Source organism: Cheilinus undulatus, linkage group 18, assembly GCF_018320785.1.
Source record: "Cheilinus undulatus linkage group 18, ASM1832078v1, whole genome shotgun sequence".
Lineage (NCBI taxonomy): Eukaryota > Metazoa > Chordata > Actinopteri > Labriformes > Labridae > Cheilinus > Cheilinus undulatus.
Window position 1 is genome coordinate 31,800,339 of NC_054882.1, and position 24,025 is coordinate 31,824,363.

At 38.6% G+C, this 24,025-nt stretch overlaps 1 protein-coding gene across 1 annotated transcript; it reads right to left on the bottom strand.

Annotated features, from left to right (window-relative positions):
- Window positions 1–1,124: 1,124 nt before the first annotated feature.
- mrpl33 (mitochondrial ribosomal protein L33) lies at window positions 1,125–5,910 on the bottom strand. Its single transcript, XM_041811859.1, has 4 exons — window positions 5,779–5,910; window positions 5,220–5,238; window positions 5,011–5,117; window positions 1,125–1,567 (listed from the first exon to the last, which is right to left on the bottom strand). Exons 1-4 carry the CDS (start codon window positions 5,798–5,800, stop codon window positions 1,518–1,520), a joined length of 198 nt encoding a protein of 65 aa, XP_041667793.1. The 5' UTR covers window positions 5,801–5,910; the 3' UTR covers window positions 1,125–1,517.
- Between the last annotated feature and the right edge of the window lie 18,115 nt (window positions 5,911–24,025).

The following is a 24,025-nucleotide window of genomic DNA, read 5'->3' on the forward strand; positions in this document are numbered from 1 at the left end:
CAAGTCAAAGGTTGTGGCCTTGCCTCTGCACAGACTGATTACATTTGTGCTCTGCGATTGACTGGCAACCAGTCCAGGGTGTACCCTGCCTCTCACTCGATGACAGCTGGGTTATAGGCTCCAGCCCCATGAACCCAAACAGGATAAGTGTTGTTGAAAATGGATGGAGAAGTGAGCATTGCATTCCAGAATCTGACTATTAGATGTTGCTAAAATTCCCAGTTTTACACACTGCACCTTTAATATGTATGATGAAAATAGACATGCCTTACATGCACAGTGGAGAATAGTTTCTGTCACCAAAGATCTATTTCTGGCTAGTCCTCCAGGAAAAAAGGCATTTTAGGGTTAGTTTTAGTCAACGAGATTAACACTGCTTTATACATCAGTTGCTGCCATGCTGATTGGCTGATTATTTCCGTTACCAAGCAGTTGAACAACTATATCTAATATGTTGGTCAGAGAGTAGTTCTTTAGCCTTCAACTACAATGAGCCTTTTAACACATTTTAAATTTGTTCTTTTGCATTTTTTGTTAACAGTTATAAAAACTGCAACTTCACACCGCTCTTGCAATAAACTATGAATTATTTAATCAGTAAAGTCTGCAAAGCTAGCATAAGAACCATTTTGGGGTAATATAAATGTGCATTTCAACAGCCATGAGCTCTTTCTGATTTCCTGATGAATCAAAAACTTGAAAAAACCTCTAAGTCCTCTGAACAGTTTTTATCGTTGGACAGCTAGTATTGGGATCACTGTAAATAGAAATTAGGATTCAGATAGTAAATGGTAATTTTCTGGAGATTCATTTGATGATGAACAAGACTGCCATTGTAAAAGTAAGGTTTTGATGTGAATGCTTATGTAATGCCAGCAGTAGTTATTCATCTTAAAGCCTTTTAAATTTGATGAGTCTTAAGTGCCTGTGGCCTTCTGCGACAGCTATATGCAAGTTCTATCATAAGTTCTGGTGTAAAGTCTAAACGAAATCCAAAATTGAAACTAGCCAGGTTGGCACGTTTGAACTTTCGCATAGCTGGTGCAACGCAGTGATGGGAGCTATCTTAACACTGGACTTGTACAGCAAATAACTAACTTTATTCAAAAAACACAAATATATCATCTTCTTAAATGGTTTAATAACACGAACTCAGTTTAAATATCAACATGTACAACACTTCTGTGCCATAATCAATGATACTGTTATTTTATAAATTGACGGCTTAGGATCAAGACAGCTGTGACTCCAATAAACAGCGGCACTTTAAAGCACGAGTCGTGTCTTCTTTAAAGCCTTGGTATTGTCAAAGCTTGGTCCAGATTTGGTTTGTACCGAGCTGGTGCAGTGGAGAGAGAAGGAGCTTTGGGGCATGTCCAAGAAGAAATCCTCAGAAAACATGTGAGTCAAGTCAAACAGAAATGTTGACTGATGACACATTTTGTTCAATCCGTGACAGTAAAAATAGTCTGTTTAAACCCAGCAGGTTTGCATTGTTCATGTAGATCGGTGAATTGTTAAATTGATCGGATTTTCCTCTTCTCAAAGAACAGGACGTGCTTGTTCACTGCAAAGACAGAAAGCAGAAAGGCAACTTTATCATACTGGCTCTTCAAAAGAGAAAAAACAATTGGTAGAACTAAACTTTGAACATTTGAGGGTATAATTGAGAACATTTATTATTACAGCATCAGTACAGCAATTTACAGGAAACGTTAACAATGTTCAAACTTCTAAACTGCCAAACACAACTCTGATGACACTGTAATAAATAACAAACCATTGCTATACATCAAAGTGGATTGTTTATTGTAATATGATTGAGAATACATTATCTTTGAGGCTAATCATCTAATTTTGTCACCAAGAGGACATTAAAAAATATCTTAACTGTTGTTTCCTCATGAAAATCTCTACAGCAAAACACTACAAATCACAAATGCTTCACTCTTTTCATAAAATATCTAATTTATGATGACTCATGCCCCTTAAGTTGTGTTCTGTTTTTTAATAAATCACTGATTGATATCCAATTATATGGACCAAAAAACCCTCCCACTTCAAATCAGACAGAAAATAGTGCTTTAGGGAAAGGAGCCAGGTCCAACCTTTAAGAAGCCTTCTGTGACCTCTTTCACTATCATTTTCTGTTAGCCTTTATGTAAAGCCAAGTTGACACAAAGCAGCCCCATCACTGGCCCTCCTTGAGAAAGATATTGAGGCATAATGATTGCATATGATATCAAATTTAGAAATTGGTGATGGTCAACATTTTATACACACACACATATATTAAAAACCTATCAGTACATCCTCAAAATACTATCCAGCTGAAAAAACTGCATCAGTATTGATTTTATCAAAACTTCCCTTTTTCATACACTTTGAAGCAAAGATGGCCTTTCCATCTTATATTCATGGTTTAAAAAAGTTCATACAGAACTGTCCAGAGTTACCTGTAATAATCTTAATGTGCAAAATCTCTATTCAACATACTTTTTTTTTTTTTTTTTTTTTTTTTTTTTACAAGATACTAAAATTATTCTGGTTTTTACTCAGGCTGACCTCAGTCATCTTCATCTTCACTGGTCTATTTGCCTACAATTAAGAGGACTTTCTAGAGCAAGTTGTCAGCAGAAAATCCAACAAGTCTCTTAGTTAAAGCTGGAAACTTTTCTTTTGCTGACTAAAATGCATTATGTGTAAATTTCCTGTCAGGGGGGCTCTCAACCAAAACAACAACAAGATCTGCCCAGATCCGCCCATTTCCATGTTTTACTTCTTGTTTAGATTTGAGGACTCTGTTCAATAAAAATGGCACCTTATAAAGTGAATGTACTAAACAGAAAACCAATGTTTTATTTTCATTCATAAATTTATCATTATGAGGGAGGAATGCACTTAAAAGTACACTTCCTTGTTTGTGCTGGAAGTGGTCCCAGAATGCCCGTGTGCTCTGGGATCTCTGGTGTCGCTTCAATGCAAATACTGAAGTGCACTGTTAAAGTCATTTTCCCCCTTATCATGGGATATTTATGAATGAAGAACAAAATGAAAACAAAAATGAATGAATGAAAACAAAATGTTGCTTTTGTGTTCAGTAAAAACATCAGGCACCTAATAGGATGTTTTTACTGAACACAAAAGCAACATTTTGTTTTCATTCATAAATATCCCATAATGAGGGGGAAAATGACTTTAAAAGTACACTTCAGTATTTGTGTTTGAAGCAACACCAGAGATCCCAGAGCACACGGGCATTCTGGGACCACTTAAAACATAGGAATGGTCACTTTTGAATCAACATAGATATTTCACTGCAAAAATTCTAGACCTTGTATCACTAAATGTTTGAAGCAGCAGGCAGAATTCTCTCATAGAATCTGCATTTTACCTTAAAAATACTTTTTTTAATGACCATGCAAAAAAGATAACAGATCAAATCTTACAACAATGTGACCTACATGCAAGTAGCTGGATTTTACTTTGTAAATAGCTAATTATTCAAAATCTTGTATAAATATACTTCCTTTACATAAGTGAACCAGATACATGTTGCTTTAATGTTCTGTGATTACTTGTGCCTCACTATGATTATTGAACTAGGGGGCATGGCTAGTTCTGGCTACGAAAGCCTTGTGATTATCCCGTTAGTGATCTGATATCACCATGCATCAATATGGGTTGCATCAGCAAACTTCTGTGTAACTGCACATGACTACTTTTTCATCAGTGAATACAAACAGTCAGATAAATATGAACTCCCACTGTAATTATTCAGAAGGTGCTTTAAAAAGATTGACGTCAAAAATGCTTTTATATCGTAAACTTAAGGTAAATATATTTTATAGGTTCAGCTGTGGCCAAAAAATCTACAAGCAATGTCATCGGACCACAATCTTTGATCTGCTACTGCAACAGTGGAGGACTGTCCACATCATGATTAGGGTGGGTCAATTAATCAAAAATTAGATTAAATCGCAATATGACCTGCTGCAATTTTCAAATCACAGAAGGCGCAACATTTCTTTAACATGAAATTTGTGTCAAAATAGCAGTTTAAAACTTATTTTGCAGCAGAGATGTTATGCATTACAGATCATGCAATCATCCACAGGTAATGTTTTAGAATAGTTTAGGAAAATCCTATTTTTACCTCCGCCAAGGAGGTTATGTGATCGGCAGGGTTTGTTTGTTTGTTAGCAACATAACTCAAAAAGTTACGGACGGATTTTGATGAAATTTTCAGGAAATGTCAGAAATGGCATAAGGAAGAACTGATTAGATTTTGGGAGTGATCTGGATCACCGTCTAGATCCAGGAATTTTTTAAAGGGTTCTGTACTATTGGGAGATAGGGCTAATGGCAGAGGTCTGTGCTCTCCGTATGCTTTTCTAGTTTTTTTATATTTTTCTTATTAAATATGAGAATGACATAAAAATCATAACTCCCTTCAATACATCATTCCAATACAAGTCAAGATCATCACAGTTACATATTTTTCAAAATTGTTCAGCCCTAGTTTTATCTAATGTTGTGTTGGTTATAATATAGGATGACGTTGTGTTGTAGGTAAAAAAACATAATATAAGGAACTTAAGAAATAATTGCATATCAAATCACAATGGCAATACTGGGGGGAAAAAAAATCGCAATAAGATTTTCCCAAATCGTTCAGCCCTAATCATGATGCTTCACAGAAATGCTTAAGTTCAATACCCTGTTTATGTACAGCTTATTTTTAATCTTTTTGTGAAGTTTTTATACATATTTGTATATTTTCTTTATCTATATTGTGAATAAGAGCAACTGTAAAGACATAATTTCTATTTCTGAGGTTACATCTGATATGGCCAGAATTATTAGTTTTATGCAAAATCAGCCAAAAACAACATTTATTTGAAAGCTCTTCGAGTGTTATCATCCTTGTGCTATTGTCCTGAAAGTCAAGTTTTAAACTCTGGGGGCTCATTTAGAAACATCATTGGTGTCTGTCCAGCCTGGTCTTACCAAATGGATCATGTTTTCGCAGCACCAGTTTTTCTCTGAGACGGTTCCTCTTCGTGTTAAAGCAGTAGCCTGTCCCTGCAGCGCTCACCATCTGCACCAGGATGGTCCTGAGAGGAGAAAGACATGTTACTGTCTTTCTGCCTGTTTCATCATATATGAGTGACAACTACTAAAAAACTGTCAAAATCATTATTCCAGCTCCCACTTACTTTGATTTAGCCTTGGCCACTGAGAAGCAGAAGAGAGAAGTAAAAGGATGTGGGTTAGAATCAAATTAATCAATAGGAATAACTAAGTAAAACTGTCTTAATACTGTGTAAAAGGTAGTAACGGTGTTGTCTGGTTACAGCAGACGTTTAAACCAGAAAGTGTCCCAACAAATACATCTTTATTTAGCTGCTTCTGTTAGAATTTAAAACTACAGACATATTTTGACGAAAGTCACCAGATAATAGTATATCCACCTGTAAAAGTAAAGACGTAAACAACGGCTAACGTTAGCTGCTAGTAGCTGCTAACTGCAGCTTATTACTCAGCACACAATAGCAGTAGCACATGATGAGAGCTTTGAAGCCCTTTACGTTAAATCATGCGAAATAACGCGTCTACTGGTCAGAAGTAGATGAATGCAAATATAAGGCAATTTAACCTTAACGTGAAGCGCATACATGTCCGGAGACCAACACTGGACAAAGAGCAGCTAACATACCTTTATTAAAGCGAGCACAATGAGCTCTGAAAAACAGAATAAAACATTAAAATACTTACAATTCACGGTGGTTAGAAACATGTTGCTGTTTTAAAACTAGGACTGTATACAACCGTATAAGAGCTTTATAATATTAACCAGTGTAAGTCACATTGAGGAGTGTGAACTTCCTGTTTAGCAAACACTTCCGGGTCCTTTTAAAGGAACAGTGCAATTAAAATCGAGAAACTTATCAATATAAAGCAGCGATTGATCAAAAATGACATAAATATCTATTGATAGTAATTAAAGAAGAGAATATATGCACTATGTCTGACGATTACTCTGATCTTCATGGACTAAAATCCAAATATTATCTAACTGACTTAGTTTTTATAGCACATCAACAGAGAGACATTAATTGCAAAGGTCTGTTCATTAACCAGTAACATTATCAATATTATGATACTGGCAAGAGAGAGAGGACAAATATATAGGCAAACCAGAAATTAAAAAACAGATAACGCAAGTGATTTGTACGGAAGCCCTAAAGGGCCATGTATTCACATATTTTATTTACTCTGTTTTCCTTTGATAACAGGATGAATCAACTCATTTTCACGGGAGAACAAACATTGTTCTCCCATGAAAACATGAAAATTAAGTCGTTATCACAAGAAAATCAGTGTTATCTTGAGATAATGAAAAAAATAAGTCCAGATCATGAGAAAACCAGAGTTGTTATCTCGAGATAAAGACAAAAATAAGTCAAGATAACGAGAAAAGGAACAGAAATTATTAAGCATCACATAAATTATGTGAAAATATGGCCCTTTAGAGCTTCCGTAGATTTGAGAGCAAGCCAAATGGACAAAACACAATATGATAGGCTACATGCGGACAGTCATACACACATCAGTGAATATTAGTTAGTAGGAATGATAACAAAAAAAGCCAACACAAATACAGTCCAATTAAAAAGTGATGTAGTCAAGCCTTGAGCAAAGTTGTTTCGACAAAAAGAGTGCAGATTGGGCATATGGAGCAATATTCCATATTTCCATAGAACAGCTGTATTATTTCATCCACACCTTTTATGATAAAGTCTGATTTGGGTGAAGATATAATAACTAAACCTTACTGATAAAGAACTTACACACAGCATTGTGCAAAGACAGCCACATTTTTCAACAAATGCTGACCAACATAAATAAGTTTTAGACATCTTTAAAATAAGACTTCAGATTCAGAAGGCTAATGTTATAGAGAAGACTGCACGTGAGTAGGGGCTGCTTCTTTGAGAGCACAATCACCTCCCAATTCACAAACTGAGCTAGGAATTGTTAAATGAAGAGATAGATCTAGATGAAACTTCTGGATGAGGGTGGCATGAGAAGAGGCCAAAAATCTTCACCAAGGGTATCTCTGTCTGCCTTTCTCTCCATTCACCATGTGAATGGCATGTAGACCCTGAAGCTCATGCCATGGCCATGTGTCCATCAAAGAGGGTTATACGCCACATCCAACTGATGCAAGCTAGCTTTTGTCACAGTGTTTACTTTGCTCTGAGTTGAAGATAATTCAACTTTCGGACTGCCACCCAGCTCATCAATGTCATTTCTACCTAACAGACCAATCAAATCAAGCCAGAGCTGCACCTCAAATATCACTTTTTCAATAAAAATACATTTAACTCAGTCACTCAGGCTTGTTCTTTGAGTTGTACAATTTCCAGGTCGAGAGCGGCCGCTAATACCAGGTCACTTGTGTTACACTGTTTTTTTTAAAGGTTTCTTTGTCAAATTTCCTCAGATAAATGCAAATATTACAGGAAACTATGGGAAGTGAAAGTGCCATGAAACATCTTTAGTAACCTAGCAACAGTAAGCCCTGATAAGAGGCGCTCTGAAATTGAAGTCATGGGTGCTGCCAGGGCAAAAAGCACTGTTAATGGGCACAGGCTCTAAAGGTGGGTTGTGTAATTTTAATCCAATTTACATCATGCCAGTTTTTGCAGACATTTTCTAATAGTCTATAGCAGTCCCAGTTCAAAGAAAAAATCAGATTTTGTACACAGAACAAAGCTCTCCATATAGGCACCAAAAACCACCATGACTTGGATTAGTCATAAAACACAGCTCCAACCAATCTGCAATAGGCCACAATTATATCCAACTGTTCCCTGACCACTGACAGCCAGTCTCTCTTTGCTATGTAATTTTCTGCAGGGAATTAAATAACCCTTCAACAATAGACTCCTTGGATAGGCTTTTTCACAGACAATACAGTGCATTCAGAGAGTATCCCCCATCACCTTTTTTCAATATTGTTGTGTTGCAGCCTGCTGCTACAGTCAGAAAAAAATAAGTTGAATTCTCAGTAATCTACACTCAGTAACTCAGGTTCCCATTTCTCTTGATCGTTGCTGAGATGTTCCTACACCGTGTTCGGAGTCCACCTGCTGTAGTTCTCTTGCAGACTGAATAAGATTGTCCTCATGGATCTTCCTGTATTTTGCCCCTTTCATTTTGCCCTCTACCTTTACAAGCCTTTCAGGGCAGCTGCCAAGAAGCATCCCCACAGGATGGTGCTGCCACCACTGTGCATCACAGTGGGGGTGGTGTGCTTGTGAAAATGTGCAGTATTTGGTGTATTTGTTTATTCTCATCAGACCAAAGAACCTTTTTACACTTGACCATGAAGTCTTAGTATTTCCTCATATTAAATCTTGTGGCTTAAACTCTCTTTGCCACTATCCCATAAAGCTTTGACTAGTGAAGAACCCGGCCAACAGGTGTTGTATGCGGTCTCTCCCATCTCAGCTGCTGAAGCTTGTAACTCTTTCAGAATAGTCGTAAGTGTCTTGGTGGCCTCTCTTACTGGGAAATATTTTTTGTATCCATTCCCTGACTTATACTTTTCAATAACCTTTTCTCTGAGTTGCTTAAAGTGTTCTTTTGTCCTCATGGTGTAATAGTAGCCAGGAATACTGATTGGCCAGTGACTGGACCTTCCAGACACAGGTGTCTTACTAAAATCACTTGAGACACATTCACTGCACTCATGTGGTCCCCATTTCACTAATTGTGAGACTAGCACCAGTTGGCTGGACCTCTGTTGAATTAGGTCAGTCACTTATTTTATATTACATATTTTTATTTACTTGGCATTACTTTGTAGAAATCTGTTTTCACTTTGACATTAAAGATTTTTTTTTTGTATTTTTTAAATTTAGAAAAAACAAATTATATTGACTGTGATGAAGAGTCATTATCAATACATATATGCTATATTGCCAAAAGTATTCACTCACCCATCCAAATAATTGAACTCGGGTGTTCCAATCACTTCCATGGCCACAGGTATATAAAATCAAGCACCTAGGCATGCAGACTGTTTCTACAAACATTTGTGAAAGAATGGGTCGCTCTCAGGAGCTCAATGAATTCCACCGTGGTACTGTGATAGGATGCGACCTGTGCGACAAGTCCAGCCGTGAAATTTCCTCGCTCCTAAATATTCCACAGTCAACTGTCAGTGGTGTTATAACAAAGTGGAAGCGATTGGGAATGACAGCAACTCAGCCACAAAGTGGTAGGCCATGTAAAATGACGGGGCGGGGTCAGCGGATGCTGAGGCGCATAGTGCGCAGAGGTTGCCAACTTTCTGCAGAGTCAATTGCTACAGACCTCCAAACTTCATGTGGCCTTCAGATTAGCTCAAGAACAGTGCGTAGAAAGCTTCATGGGTTTCCATGGCCGAGCAGCTGCATCCAAGCCATACATCACCACATGCAATGTAACGCATTGGATGTAGTGGTGTAAAACACACCGCCACTGGACTCTAGAGCAGTGGAGACGTATTCTCTGGAGTGACGAATCATGCTTGTCCATCTGGCAATCTGATGGACAAGTTTGGGTTTGGCGGTTGCCAGGAGAATGGGACTTATCTGACTGCATTGTGCCAAGTGTAAAGTTTGGTGGAGGGGGGATTATGGTGTGGGGTTAATGCTCCTAACTGTGAGGCGACAGTTTGGGGATGGCCCCTTCCTGTTCCAGCATGACTGTGCACCAGTGCACAAAGCAAGGTCCATAAAGACATGGATGAGAGAGTTTGGTGTGGATGAACTTGATTGGCCTGCACAGAGTCCTGACCTCAACCTGATAGAACAACTTTGGGATGAATTAGAGCGGAGACTGAGAGCCAGGCCTTCTCGTCCAACAACAGCGTGTGACCTCACAAATGTGCTTCTGGAAGAATGGTCAAAAATTCCCATAAATACACTCCTAAACCTTGCGGAAAGCCTTCAGAGAAGATTTGAAGCTGTTATAGCTGCAAAGGGTGGACCAACATCATATTAAACCTTATGGATTAAGAATGGGATGCCACTTAAGTTCATATGCGAGTTAAGGCAGGTGAGCAAATACTTTTGGAAATATAGTGTACGCTTTGGATGCAAAATATCATAGGCAGGATATCAGTATTGGCAGGTATTAGCTTAAAAAGTTAGATAGTGATATTGGCAGATATGAACATTTCTGCTGATATTTACAGATGCTATATCAGCCGTACATACTGACAGAATAAATCCTTTATTGGCCTTAAATATATGCAAAATGTGCTACAGTACCAACAAGTATAGATGGTTCTTTAGGGTGCCAAACTCCCCAAGGAACATGTGATACATGTCTATCACAGCCGACAACTCAGTGAGGTAGTGGCTGACAATACCAGGTAGTCACGTTGTTAACATGCCGTGCTTTGTCATCTCTTTTACACTAAATGAGACCAGATCTCACAAATATGAACCAGGTGCAGTAAAAAATTTAAAAGAGGTAATTTGGGATGTAACTGTCTTTAAAAAGTATTTGTCAAGGTCCAACATTAATTGGAGAATTGGGTGCTTTTCTGTTAGACTTTAATACCTTCTCGAAGAAACATGCTGGCTGGCATATTTTGGCTCAGTCCAATGTCTAATGCCTAGTGCCCTCTTGTCCCTTGAACAGACTTACACAAGGCAATAGGGAAATTTTCCTTTACTTAATGGGAAGAAAATACAAGGTCCAGGTACCTCATCACTAGCTGTCAACAGCATTTATGTAAACTGATGGCACAATAATACCAGACATTGCTTAAATGCTTCTTCAAAAAGGGCTACAGTGCACTGAAACAACATCAGATTATGATGCTGGAGTTTTTAGTCATAATTTTCCAGTCTTACAGACAATTCACAAGGTTCTGGGAGATTTCTCATACCACTCAGCTTGGAGTATGCTTCAAGAAAATCTCAGTAACACTGGTGTACTCAGAGAGAAAGAAGGGGCATTCCCCCTTCAAAGTGCGATCTTGTCATCTAACATGAGTATCTTTCAGTCAGGACCACTTTTCCACTTTGTATTAGTTTGCTCTTATTGCTGTGATTTATATTTGGCAATGTGGCTGGTCTGGGTTCCCCTTTCCGTCCACAAGCCTATGTGGAACAGCACACATTCCTGCTCTTCCTGTGCTGACAATCAAAGCCTAAGGCAGGGAGAGAATCAGCAATAAACCCCAAGCAGAGCAGGCATCAGTGACAACAGAGTGCTGATGATTAAGTCAGATATAGCATAGAGGAGGAGCTGGGGTGGAGGAGGGCTGTAAAAAGAAGTCTACAGAGGGTGCAACAAAGCATAGCAAGGCTAGAGCAGTTTAAATATGGCAGCATGGGTGCAGGTAGCCAATAGCATGCTTTAGAGTGATCAGCTAGCCGTCAGCTGATGAGGGCTTGCATGAGATCAGCTGGCAGCGCTAGACTTTGTGGCCTGCCTGAACTAACGCTATATGCTTAATTTGTGAAATAAATGGTTAATGCATCTAATTATTCCTCTCCATTGTGTGAGTGTGTGTGTTTCCCATCATGTACAGCAGGTGTCTTTTTTATTAATGTCTCAAACATCCTCAGTCTGCCACTGATTAGATAGGCCTTGCACTTCCCCCGACCCCTCCATTCCAACAAGAATTGGGACACCCTATCCCGGACATAAACATGCAAAATCATACAGTAGGGCTAAGTGGTCAGGGAAAGGGGTGTACTGAAATTGAGCCTTAAAGTATCTTTGTATCTTTACATTGGCTTCACTGCTGAAACCAAGAACATACGTCTACATACAGCACAGCAAAAGTTCAACTAGGAAGACTGCTTGGACTCATTTATTAGTCACCACTCGTTCATATCTCCCTTCTTCCAGTCTTTCTCTCTTCAAGCTTTGGTGATCAGCTGATTATGGACATTCACTTTCTTTAGTACTCAGCTAATCAGATTCTGCCACAACCTTGTTTGACCAGTCATCGTGCACCGGCCATATTTCAATTTAAATGGATTATTCTCTCTTTCAGTCAGCCTGTCGTTTTAGTGTGGATGCCGCAACCCTCCTCCACCCCAGCCACCTCCATTCAGTCCATCAGCATATAGTCCAGATCCTCATCTCATCCTGCACACCCCAGTCTCCACTTCTGGGCCACCTCATTGGTTCAATGTCCAGTATCTCAGAAGTCTACTCCTCATCTGATCCTGCACTCCATAGGGCGGTATTCTTTTTCTGATGTTTGCCTCAGTACCCCTTCAAGTACATGAAGTCTAATCACCAAAGTCTTTGCACATTTCTCTTTCATTAAGATTTGTAAAATGAATTATTGTTAAACAAACATTAAGTCTACAGTGAGTGCATATAGAAGACACAAAAGACTGAGCTAGGAGATTTCTGTTCTCAGAATCGCTCGCCAACATGTTAAGAAGTCTGTTACGTCTGAGAGATTGTCTCCATCTTTTATCCGTTTGAATCCAAACAAACCTGCTCTGTCGTTTATGAGCAGAGGGTCACTGTGTTCCTCCGGTACATGTTTTCAAGTGTGACTGTGTTTGTTGCCATGAAGACAAATGAGCATCTGTTAAGAATTTTACAAAGACTGAATTATAAAATTCTGTTGTGGTGGTTTTGATCATAAAAGGATTTTCCTTTTAGTATCAAACAGTGACTCAGAGCTGGTTGTGCCATTTTCAAACAAAACTTTGTGTATTGTCATAAAAAGGCATTTATTCCTCGGTCTTTATATTCTGAAGCTATGCTTATTTTTCTAAAGGAGTTTTACATTTACTCAGCTAAATTTCAGATCCATTAACATAATTAGTTGTTTTTCCCCCACAAATAAACAAAATCATTAAAGGCATCCTGCAAAGAGATTACTCTGCTTCTTATGTTTCCTGCTCTTCATGTTTTTGGCCTCAGGGAAGCAAACTCAGATTTCAACAATGGACTGGAAAAAAAAAAAAAAAAAAAATACTTGAAGCCTTTTTTCTTCAAAGCAGTGCTGCATGAATGGGATGGTTACCAGTAATGTCAGAATGGAAGTCCCCTTCACTCCTCTGAAAGCAGTAACTTAATAGTCTTTTGTGTGACGGCAGTGGGGCAGTGAAAGTGGAAACTAATTTCTCTTTTCATATTACTATGAAGAAACGGCTGATGTTTCCATATAAGGGCGCTTTATTAAAATTCATTAGAGTCACATATCTAGTGACTGGTTTCACTCCCATGACGTTTGTCCTCACACATACTGAGTCAGTGACTCATGAGGTCATATGGCACAAATAGATGCTGAAGTGCTAATAAACAGCTTTCACTAGTGAGCTCGCACCAGTAAATATGTTTTAAACTGAGCTTTTCTACTAGTTTATATAAACGGCAGATAGCCTAAACAACAAAAAAATAAAAAATAAAAAAAAAAATAAAGATGGCTAAGAAACAGTTAATTTTTCAAAACTTCATTAGAATTAAGTATGGCTCTTAAATTAGTAAAGTTAAAACACAAACATTATTAGAATGATTTTACACCAGCTGCTCTTACATCCTCGGTGAGGGAAAAACTTTGAGAAAATCCTGAAATTAGAACTCGTCTTTTTAACTGATGGCAAACTTGTTCGTCTGCAGTTTGCTTATCAAGCTGGGAAAGTGTGAATAATGCAAAATTTTGACAGAGATTTGTGACAGAGTCTATAAGCACCTTGACAAATCAAAATCTCATGCCAGACTTTTATTTGCTGATTTTTCCTAAGCTTTTAATCAGATGCAGCCTCATATTTTAACTGAGAGACTGTCCTCTTATTTTAAGTTGCCTGGTCAGATTTGCTTTAGTGAATGGTCACATGTCCATGGTCATATTGTTGAACGCTGGTTCTCTTCCAGGCCATGGTGATGTGTGTAAAATGGTGTGATGACATCTTTCTTGACTGTAATTTCACAAAAACAACATAACATTCACCATAAAGTTGGCTCAGGGATTTTTGGAACCAAGCAAGAGGACTTAAGCTCCTCCAAGAAAAACAAACAGATTCTTGAACTATTTTTCTCCTTCAGTGTTCAGGCAGATCTTTGCTGACAGTTAAAATTAATCATTGTTTGTTTAGGAAACCTTTAAGGTCAAAGTTTGTCGTTGTATCTTTAAATATATTCAAAGTATTTTGATTTATTTCAATGAGACTCAGTGAATTGTGAAACAGAATGACCCTTCTGAGACTGATAAAGTCTTCTGAATCACAGTTAAAATGTTAAATTCTCTTAAAGTTTAGAAATAAAAGTCTTGCATCCATATATTCTTATGTTTCTGCAACGGCAACAGTCAAAGCTGGAGGCATTATGCTTTGAGGTTGACTGTCTGTCCGTCCGTCTGTCCATCCATCCATCCATCCATCCATCCATCCATCCATCCACCTGTCTGTCCAACCGCCCATCCGTCCATCCATCCATCCATCCACCTGTCCGTCCAACCTTCCATCCATCCATCCATCCATCCATCCAAAGGTCCATCCATCCATCCATCCATCCATCCATCCATCCATCCACCTGTCCGTAAAAGAGATGTCCTGTGAACACAGTATCTCAAGAACTCTTCAGAGATTTTCTTCAAATTCAGCAAACTTTGACAAAAGACTGAAATGATGAGTGTTGGATGACAATATGTCAAAAGTCATCTGGTCAATGTTCAGTCCTCACTTGTGATCGTGTTATCTCAAGAACACTGAGATGAGGGCTTGTCTTAAGATTTGTACAAATGTCCTTAATGGTAAAACATTTAGTTTAGGAGGTCAAAGGTTATAGTCATTTGGCCTGATGTTTATTCCTTTTTTGGTGAATGTAATAACTGAAGAATACTTTCAGGAATTTACTCCAAACTTTGCACAAATGTCCACTCTGACTCAATGTTAAAAGGTATATTTTGGTATTTTTGAAGCAGGGTTGTACGAGGGTTTCAGTGATAGTGGCATTGCCCCTTTAAACAGGACGCAATTGGCAAAATCTAGGCTATACAGCGTGGCAACAGGTGCACTATCTCAGTATAAATGAACAAATTTTAGGTTAAAAATGTGGCAAAAATTAAGTTGGCCTAATTATACACTGGATCAATTTTTTTTTTTCACCCAGAAGGCCTCTGTGTTTGGAACTGTTTTGCAAATCTATACCAGCTATATACTCTTCTGCCTTGGCATATGTGATCAGCTGTTTGGTTCTTTATTTAAATGCAAACACTGGTAGCACACTGGTAAGATTTGCTTCACATTTTTGGACTGAAAAACTCTTTTAAAACACAAAATAGTTGAATTTAATCATACAATTTAAATGGGATTTATGATGATAAACTATTGAAATTCTCTACTGTAACATCCCTATTCCTTATAATTTTAAAGTTGGATTTGCAGACAGTCCTGTCACTTTAAATGGATGTCATATAACCTTTTTAGAAATTTAACTAAGGACTCCATGTAAGAGAATCTGAGCATTTCCATGTTGCTAGAGTGCTTTAATGTGATGAGACCTATTATAAAAACAGGTGGAAGCAGGTCTCTGAAATCATGAGGGCCTTTCAACTAGCTCTGGGCATCCGGTGTATTTTTGCTTTGTGCCGTCACTCAGGAAGAACAATCCCTCAGACAAGTGGAGAAAGAATACTGGCTTAATCTCCTCCACAGATTCTCTTGATATAAAATTAGATCTATCCAGTGTTAAAGCAGCATTGAGGTCCCACTAGTACCTGGATTAGATGAAAACAAAAAGTAGTAAGTGAACTAATGAGCCTAAATGGAGCTGTGTCTGTAGCCCCAGTGGGGGAAAGAAGAGCTTTAAAGCGGAAATGAGCCTCGATGTTATTGGATGTGCCGAGGAGCGCTGTAACCAGGCAGGGAGCAGCTGTCAGGATGTGAGTGGAGGAGTTTACGTCACACAGAGATAATTCTGAGAAGACCACAAGCTCCAGCTTCAGCTCTCCTCCTCTTCCTCCTCCTCCTCCACACCCACTCAGCACTCTCCACAGCCACTCTGGACGTTAGATACTCTTTCCTTCTCCCACTTCATTTCACTTAAACTTCTCACTCTTTCTCCCCTGCTCTTCCTTTTCATTTACAACCTTTCACTTTCCTCCTTCTCCAACTAATTATCACTGTCAACACTTGAGTTCAGGTTATAATTAAAAAGATTTTACAAAAATTGAGCAGCTTTGAGCTGTGAAACTCAGCAGGTAATGATCCAGAAAACAACACAGGAGCAAAATATCAATCTTCAGATCCTAATTAACTAACAAGTTCTCACAGACATATTTGTACATGCAGACAAAGTTTTTGAAGAGATGAACGCAGGTAACCTTGCAAGAGAGGCCACAATGAAAGCCTTTCTTAGCAGAGAGGACATTGTTGCTCTTCTTCTGCTTAAACATGCATTAGATCCACCAAGAAGCTCCTGGCTACCATTACACCATGAAGACAAAAGAACATTCCAAGCGACTCAGAGAGAAGGTTATTGAAAAGCATAAGTCAGAGAATGGTGCAAAAAAAATGTGAAAGGCACTGAACATGCCCTGTAAAAACAAAACACTCTGCCTGGTTCAGTCCATCCTCACAAACTGAGTGACCGTGCAAGAAGAAAACTAGTAAGAGAGGAGACCAAGACAACTATGACTACTCTGAAGGAGTTACAAGATTCAGCAGCTAAGATGGGAGGGTCTCTGCATACACTTTTGCCTTGGTTCTTCACCAGTCAAAGCTTTATGGGAGAGTGGCAAAGAGAAAATTCTTTAAATCCCTACTAGAAGTTTTGCCAAAAGGCATGTAGGATATGTGAAAAAAATGTATTTGGTCTGATGAGATCAAAATGGTCCTTTTTGGCCATCAGACAAGACGCTATGTTTGGAGGACACCAAAAACTGTACATCACCACACACACACCATCCCCATCGTGAAGCATGGTGGTGGCAGCATCATGCTGTGGGGATGCTTCTCAGCAGCCGGTCCTGGGTGGCTTGTAAAGATAGAGGGTCAAAATTAATGCAGCAAAATATCAGAAAATCCTGGAGGACAATCTTACTCAGTCTGCAAGAGAACTATGGCTTGGGAGAAGTTGTATTTTCTGGCAACACAATGAGACAAAGTATACAGCCAAAGCTACACAGAAATGGTTTAAATACAACAAGTGTCCAGATGTGCAAGCCTGATTGACACCTATCCACACAGACTCAGTGCTGTGATTGCAGCCAGAGGTGTATCTACTAAATACTGACTTGAAGGGGGTGAATATTCATGCAGTCACCTATTTTATATAACATATTTTTATTTGAATGACGCCACTTTGCAGAAATCTGTTTTCCCGTAGACAATTAAAAGAGCTTTTTGTTAAAAAAAATTTAAAAAATAGATAAAAAAAAATTTGCACTTTACAGTATTTTTTTTAAATGCCTTGCCCTTCCCAAGTCTCTATGGGAGGTTTCCCGAATAAATTTGAAATATATCCCATGCAGTTTGATATGAACGGTCCTATCTGGCATGTCAGGCTAAAAGTCAAGACTGTAAGCATTAGAGATTCGTGGAATTATTTCACAAGTTGTATCTGAAACATCTCTTCTCCTAAAAAACAACATTTTAAAGAAAGTTATGAAACCTGCACCAACACAGACAGGATAAATGTTAATTGAAAATGTGTCTTAGTATTGTGAGATCACTATCCAAATGTCAACAAAATCTGCCACGGCAGGTGGAAATGGGAAAATCTCTGCAAATGTTTTACACTTTCCTGTTTTTCATCACACATTTTGAATAAGAACCTTAACACAAGAACTACAGCTAATTTCTCCTCTATTCTTCATCTTATTTCTCTCCATTTTAATGACCAAAACCATGAAGCAGCCAAAATGATACAGTGAATAACGGATTCTTTGTTTATTACAAAGTCCCTTCACTCATTTGTTATTTAATGCAACAAGTATGTGTTCAGTTAAACTTTGCCATTCATACTTGGTAAGTTACCATTTTAGACTTGCAAATGATACCAGTTCTTAAAAGATGCCATTCATCCAGCCATCCATTTTCCACATGATTTATCCTGTTTAGGATAGTGTGGCACTGGAACCAATCCCAGCTTTCATTAGGCAAGAAGCAGGGAGCGGTCTAGCTGGCATCATCATCGGTGATAATTATATAAGAGGTGTTAAGAAGACATGTCCATTCATTTTTAAAGACATAGTATTTTTACAAGAATATGTTAATCCTAGCAAAATATTGATTTTAGTTTAGTTTATTTCAATGTCTGGCCCCCACAGCATCTGTCAAGAAAAAGCTGGCCCTTGTGCGAATGGATTTGATGACCTCTGCCCTAGAGAGTGGTTCAGAAAAAGTGCATGGAAGTTTAAACTCGTCTGCTGTGACCAGCAACTTTTAAAAAAATCTTTTCTTGTTAGAGGGTAGGGTTGCTGTAGGAAATGTAGTTCGTCTGACTTGGGTTGCAGTGTTGGCTCACTGAAAAAAAACTACAAGCAAAATGGCTGCCAAGTACGGTCAATACCCGGTGATTCTGGTCATTTCCTGCTAAAAATCCTAACTAAATGAACATAAAAACTGCATCTGCATATTTATATATAAAAATTAGTCTATTGTTGTGGTGGTTCCTGCTCTTGCCCCTTCCCATTTGCGTTTCTCCCATCCCATCCCAATCATGTGATCAAACTGTGGAATGACTCCTGTCCAGCAGGAATCACGCAGAAATCCCGTGACGTGTGGGACTCCCAGAAAAAGTCAGCCTCTAATGAAAGGAGTGAACATTTACACTCCAAGGAAAGGACTTAAACCAGGAACCTTCTTGTTGTGAGGCAACAATGCTAACCACTGCTTCACCATGCTGATCGACTTTTACATTATAGTTAATTTCAAACAGTCATTAATGTTCCCTTAGCCAGTCTTCAATTCACAGTTTCCTCAGAAATTTGTTGCATCAATGTCTGAGAAACATTTTTCCTGTTGCATCCCAATTAATCAATGAGGTTTGGTCATAAATCACTACTAATTTTCTATTTAGATAACAATAATTTAAAAGGATATTTTAAAGAATTAAAACACAATTTAAAGTCCATTTTAAGGGTTGTCAAACCATTAATTTTTTAACCACAATTAAACACTACATTTTTAATAGTTTATCAACACTTGACTGTATGTCTAGTTTTAATTATTTGGAATAAAAAACAATTTTTTAGTACATATTGAGAATGTGAAGCAGCTTTACCAGTGACCTGGTTTGGGAATCAAAGGAATGTCAAGAGGTTTTTTATAATGTTGACTTTACATTGGTTATTTAAATAAATGCAGCACCGCTACACCAGTGTGGTCTGAAACCATGACATAGAGCTGGGAGATACCTTCAAAGTTCCTCTTCTGTCAAACACAGTATATGCTAAATAAAAAATATGCAGGAGTGCATGTACAAAATGACTCATGAGACAGCATCTATGCTTTTCAGCAGTTCATGTTCAGTTACTTTCTCTGAGTTCACAATTAAGCTAAGAGATTTTCTCACAGAGTTATTCTTTGTTATGCTTTTAATTTGTGATTTGTATCGTCATGACCTAAGGTTACAGTACTTTCTGTTGGCATTACACAAACCCTGCTTAATATTGAGGGAAACAAGGAACTTCAGGTAGGTTAAAGTTAACAATATTTGCTAAACCCTAGAGAAAAGAACTTGTTACGGATTGAGAAGTCAATAAAAGTATCTTAAAAGACGATGAAAAACTGTGATTAACTGGTGATCAGTCCAGGGTGTACCCCACCTCTCGCCCAGTGACAATGAAATATATGATATTACAAGGGCAGTATACTTTTAATGTGTCTACTTAGCTTTCTGTGAGTTTTTTAAAGTGAAATGAGAAGATCAAAGGAGAATCAGTGTCCTTGTTTCCATCACTGTGAGAGCAAGAAGATTCTAAGGTAAGTATTATCAAGCTTATGCTATGTTATGGTAGCTGATAGTGTAGCTGAAAGGGCAAAATAGCATGCAACAAATGCAGTTAAAAATGTAACAAGTCCATTTCTGGCATCATTCTCATTGCATGCGTTAACACTTTTAAATGAATAGCACTCAACAGTAACATTTTTAAGGTAGCTGCTAGAATTATTTGTTGATATGCCTTATTATTTTAGTACTAAATGGCCCGATGAGACATGCAAAAACAGCACTAAATTGAAGCTCAAGTCATTGTACAATTAATTTGCCCAACACTTGTAAATGCTGTCCACTTTTTAAATTATAAATCTGACATATTCACTCCTATTGTTTCTAAATATAATTCAGGTCTAATTTAATTACCAAGCGAATCACTTGTTGCTGAAGTGAATGTTCCCTGAGGCGGATTGCTTCCGCTGGCTGATTAATATTGATATTTCAAAGCAGCATGCACACAGCTCCATCAAACACCTGCACACACACACACAGACCACCTCCTCCAAACAAGCCTGGACTTGCATATTATTAGCTGTCACAACAACAGTTCGCTGTTCTTTTGACCTACCAACTCGATCGCAGTAGGTGACACTATGACTCACTCACACACACAGAGTCAGAGGCTCCACACACCACACACTGGTTAACAACTCCCCAGCCTACGTCAACACCATGCTCTATTAGCTATTATATAAAAGAGAGGCATACATAACAAAAGGGGATTTTAAGAGAGAATCTTTTCATCTTTTATGTGACTATCTCTTGTTCTTTGGCTCCTAAAGCAAACAACTCAGCGGTTTATTTATTTATGCTGTGTGTGCTGCTGGAAAGGAATGATGAGAAACCCTCTTTTTACTGTTATTGCACACATACTGGCATCCCATAGATCTACTGCCCCATACAATTTGAAATAAGCCAGACAAATCCTTTGTTTGTTCACGCTGTGACGTCAGCCATACTGTAGGGGCTTTACATCCTTCTGTAACAGGGTTTATATTGTTGGTTGTTACCTTTATTATTTGGTTTATGGCTCAGGCACAGTACCTAAAGTCAAAGCTGTAATGCTTTGAGACATGCACAAGTGTAACCTTGCAAAACAGATGGATTGGCCTGACTTCATGTCTGTCATCAGACCCAAAAACAGTTCTGACCAATCAGCACCATTAAAGAGAATGAAGCAGCTACATGCAGGGTTTAGTTGTACTGGAGGCTGATAGCCATGGCTGCTTCCGATGTAGCATTAGCTAAGATGTAGCGATAGCAGAAAAGAACTGGACCACATTTCTTTACAAAATAAAAAAGCAAAGAACAGCACTGGAAGTTTTTCATGAGGGAAAAGGTGTTTCTGCTCTTCTCCCGACCTGCTTCAGCAATAGTTGATGTACAATGGCTATAGCGATTGGCTCAGATGTAGCTGTAGTAAAGCGTTTAATCAGGTAGCTAGCTACGTAGGCTGTCTGGATGCCAAAAACTGTGCCTAGCTGCCCGTTATCCTCAACCAACAGACTACCCAGCCAGTATAAGCAGCATGGAAGACATTAACATCTCTCTACCATGTCTTTAGCTGCCTTGAAGTCAGCTAGCTGACTAATAGGCTAATAAGCTAGCTAATAAGTTACTAAGCATCCTAGAAGGTAGACGCCTAGAACTGGGTTGATTTTGTTTTCTTGTTTGATTCAGATTTGACTAACAAACTCTTGCCTAATCTAGAAGCTAGCAAGCAAGCTAGCATAGTTGTCTGGGGAAGCAGCAATCTCACTCGCATGGGCGTAGCACAGGGGGTTAAAAGGGTACCAATTACCCGGGCCCACAGTAGGGAGGGGCCCTTCAGAAGCCTACAATGAAACGTCTGTTTTTATTTGTTTTCTTTTCGTAGTAAGTGCCATTATTGAATCAAAAGCGACTAAATGAGTGAAAATGACTGAAATTTGTATCAAAATACAAAACTGGGAGGCCCCTGCTCCCCCCTTAAAAATGTCCAAATGGTCTAGTCCAGTGCTGCAAAATAATTCAAGTAAATTTGATTTAACAATAATAAAAAAATTGCTCATAAAATGGGAATTTATTGTTAAAAATACATTAAAATGCATAGATATTTGTAAAAATGATGTAATATTTTATGCTTGGCTAGCTGGTTAATGGGGGTCCTGGGGGTCCAACATGATGCTGACTGGCGATTGGATGAAAGATAAAGCTCATGACTTGACCTGATTGGAAAGGGTTTGGAGTGTGGGATGTACCTTCCAGGCAGCCGCTGCCTTCCAGGCGAAGTTGAGGGCACTAAACACCTTCAAGCAGTTCTGTTGTTCGTGGCAGGCGAACCTAGCCTGTACAGCTTAGGTTAGCACTGGAGTTGCGTGTGCCTACTACCTCATTTTGTCTTGTCGCTATGATTGGCTCGTCATGAATTTGACTGACGGAACTTTTGGCCAGTCACCTTCCGAGAATTTTTAGCTTGACACATTTCAGCTATGCTAAACTGTACTATACCATACTCTACAAAACTTGTCTCCTTGCCCTGAATTGAAAGCCCGGTGCTCTTTTACCTCTTTGTCCTCTATTGTTGTTGTGTTGGACATCAATCAAATGTACCTACATCGAAGAAGAACACTCAAAAGGCATACAGTCGAAGTCGAGTGAGGTTAAACTGTGCTGTTACTACATGTGGAAACGTATCAGATGAGTCATCAAACTAATAATGGCCTATCATTTTGTGTCTTCACCCACATATCTCCACTTAAAGCTATGGATGCACACACCCGTACCCATGTCAACCCAGACACGTCACATTACAACTGTAAAAAAGAAGAATTATCTAGTTTTGAAAACTGTTGGAAGTATTTGAGGTAATGCAAACATGTATAAAATATGTTTTATGCTTAGAAACCTTTCATCAGATGTGTGTAAGTTTAGATCCTGTTATTATTAGCAGGAGAAGCTTTACCTTTAAGTGGATCTCTTGTGGTCAGTGCCACACAGTGCCCATTTCCCATGAGATACCACTATCACCATGTTGGAGAGCTGTACTGACGCACTTTTGAGCAGAAGCTTGTACTTGATTCAAGCTCTCAGTCTAGCAGCCGTGATGTGACTCAGAGGCCTCCAGACATATAAAGTCACATTAACTCGATCTCTGGGAGGAAAATACAATCAAAGTGGTAAAAAATCTGATCTGTCTGGAGAAAACTACTGCTCTGCTTCAGCAGCTGGCTGGTTATCCTAAGTTTGTTCTGTGCAACAGGGATCATTTGAAAAGTTCCCTAATAATCAGTGGGTTACGCAAAGCAACAACTTTTTGAATGATCTTCAAAGCACTTCGCCTTACATCAGGCCTGTCTCTCATAAAGGTAACAAAATCTGTCAACTATCATTTTCAAAACTTGAGAGTTTTTGTGTTTGATATTTAACTGGTAGCTGTCACACTTGAAGTTTCTGCTGGTCAAGCAAACTTACAGTAATGGTCAAAATGTTGTTGGCTGCTAATCATTAAAAGAGACTACATAAAGAGTGGAGTGAGCCGCTGAGACGTTCCCTGTTGGTTTGTGGACTACAGTTCTGATGCCTTAAATGAGGCATTCTGGCTGCTGCCATCGCGTTTCTTAAAGCCAGCATTGTGAATTAAATTAAGCTCAAAGCTGATTCCTGGATTGCCAACTTGAAATCAACTTCATCCACTCGACATCTGCAGCTGCAGGTCAGTCATCATTATCCATTTAAGGCAGACGTTGTAAAATCCCTCAACTTTTTTGTGATTCGTGTGTAAATCTGAGGTCAAAATCTGTGCTTAAATCCATATTTTTGACCAGGATAAAGCTAGTTAGCTAACTAAATGAAGTGACATATCATTACATCATTGCTGCTTTTCCATCAAATGATCTACGGCAGTTTGTGCGGTACACAAATATGCATGTTTCCACTGTCAAAAGTTGAGTAAGCTACCAAAATCTGTTACTTATCTGGCACCCCTCTGTTGGCGTACTGAGGTACCTATCCAACCCTGGAGAGACAGAATGGAGCGAGACTCACTGCAGTCCAATGGCAA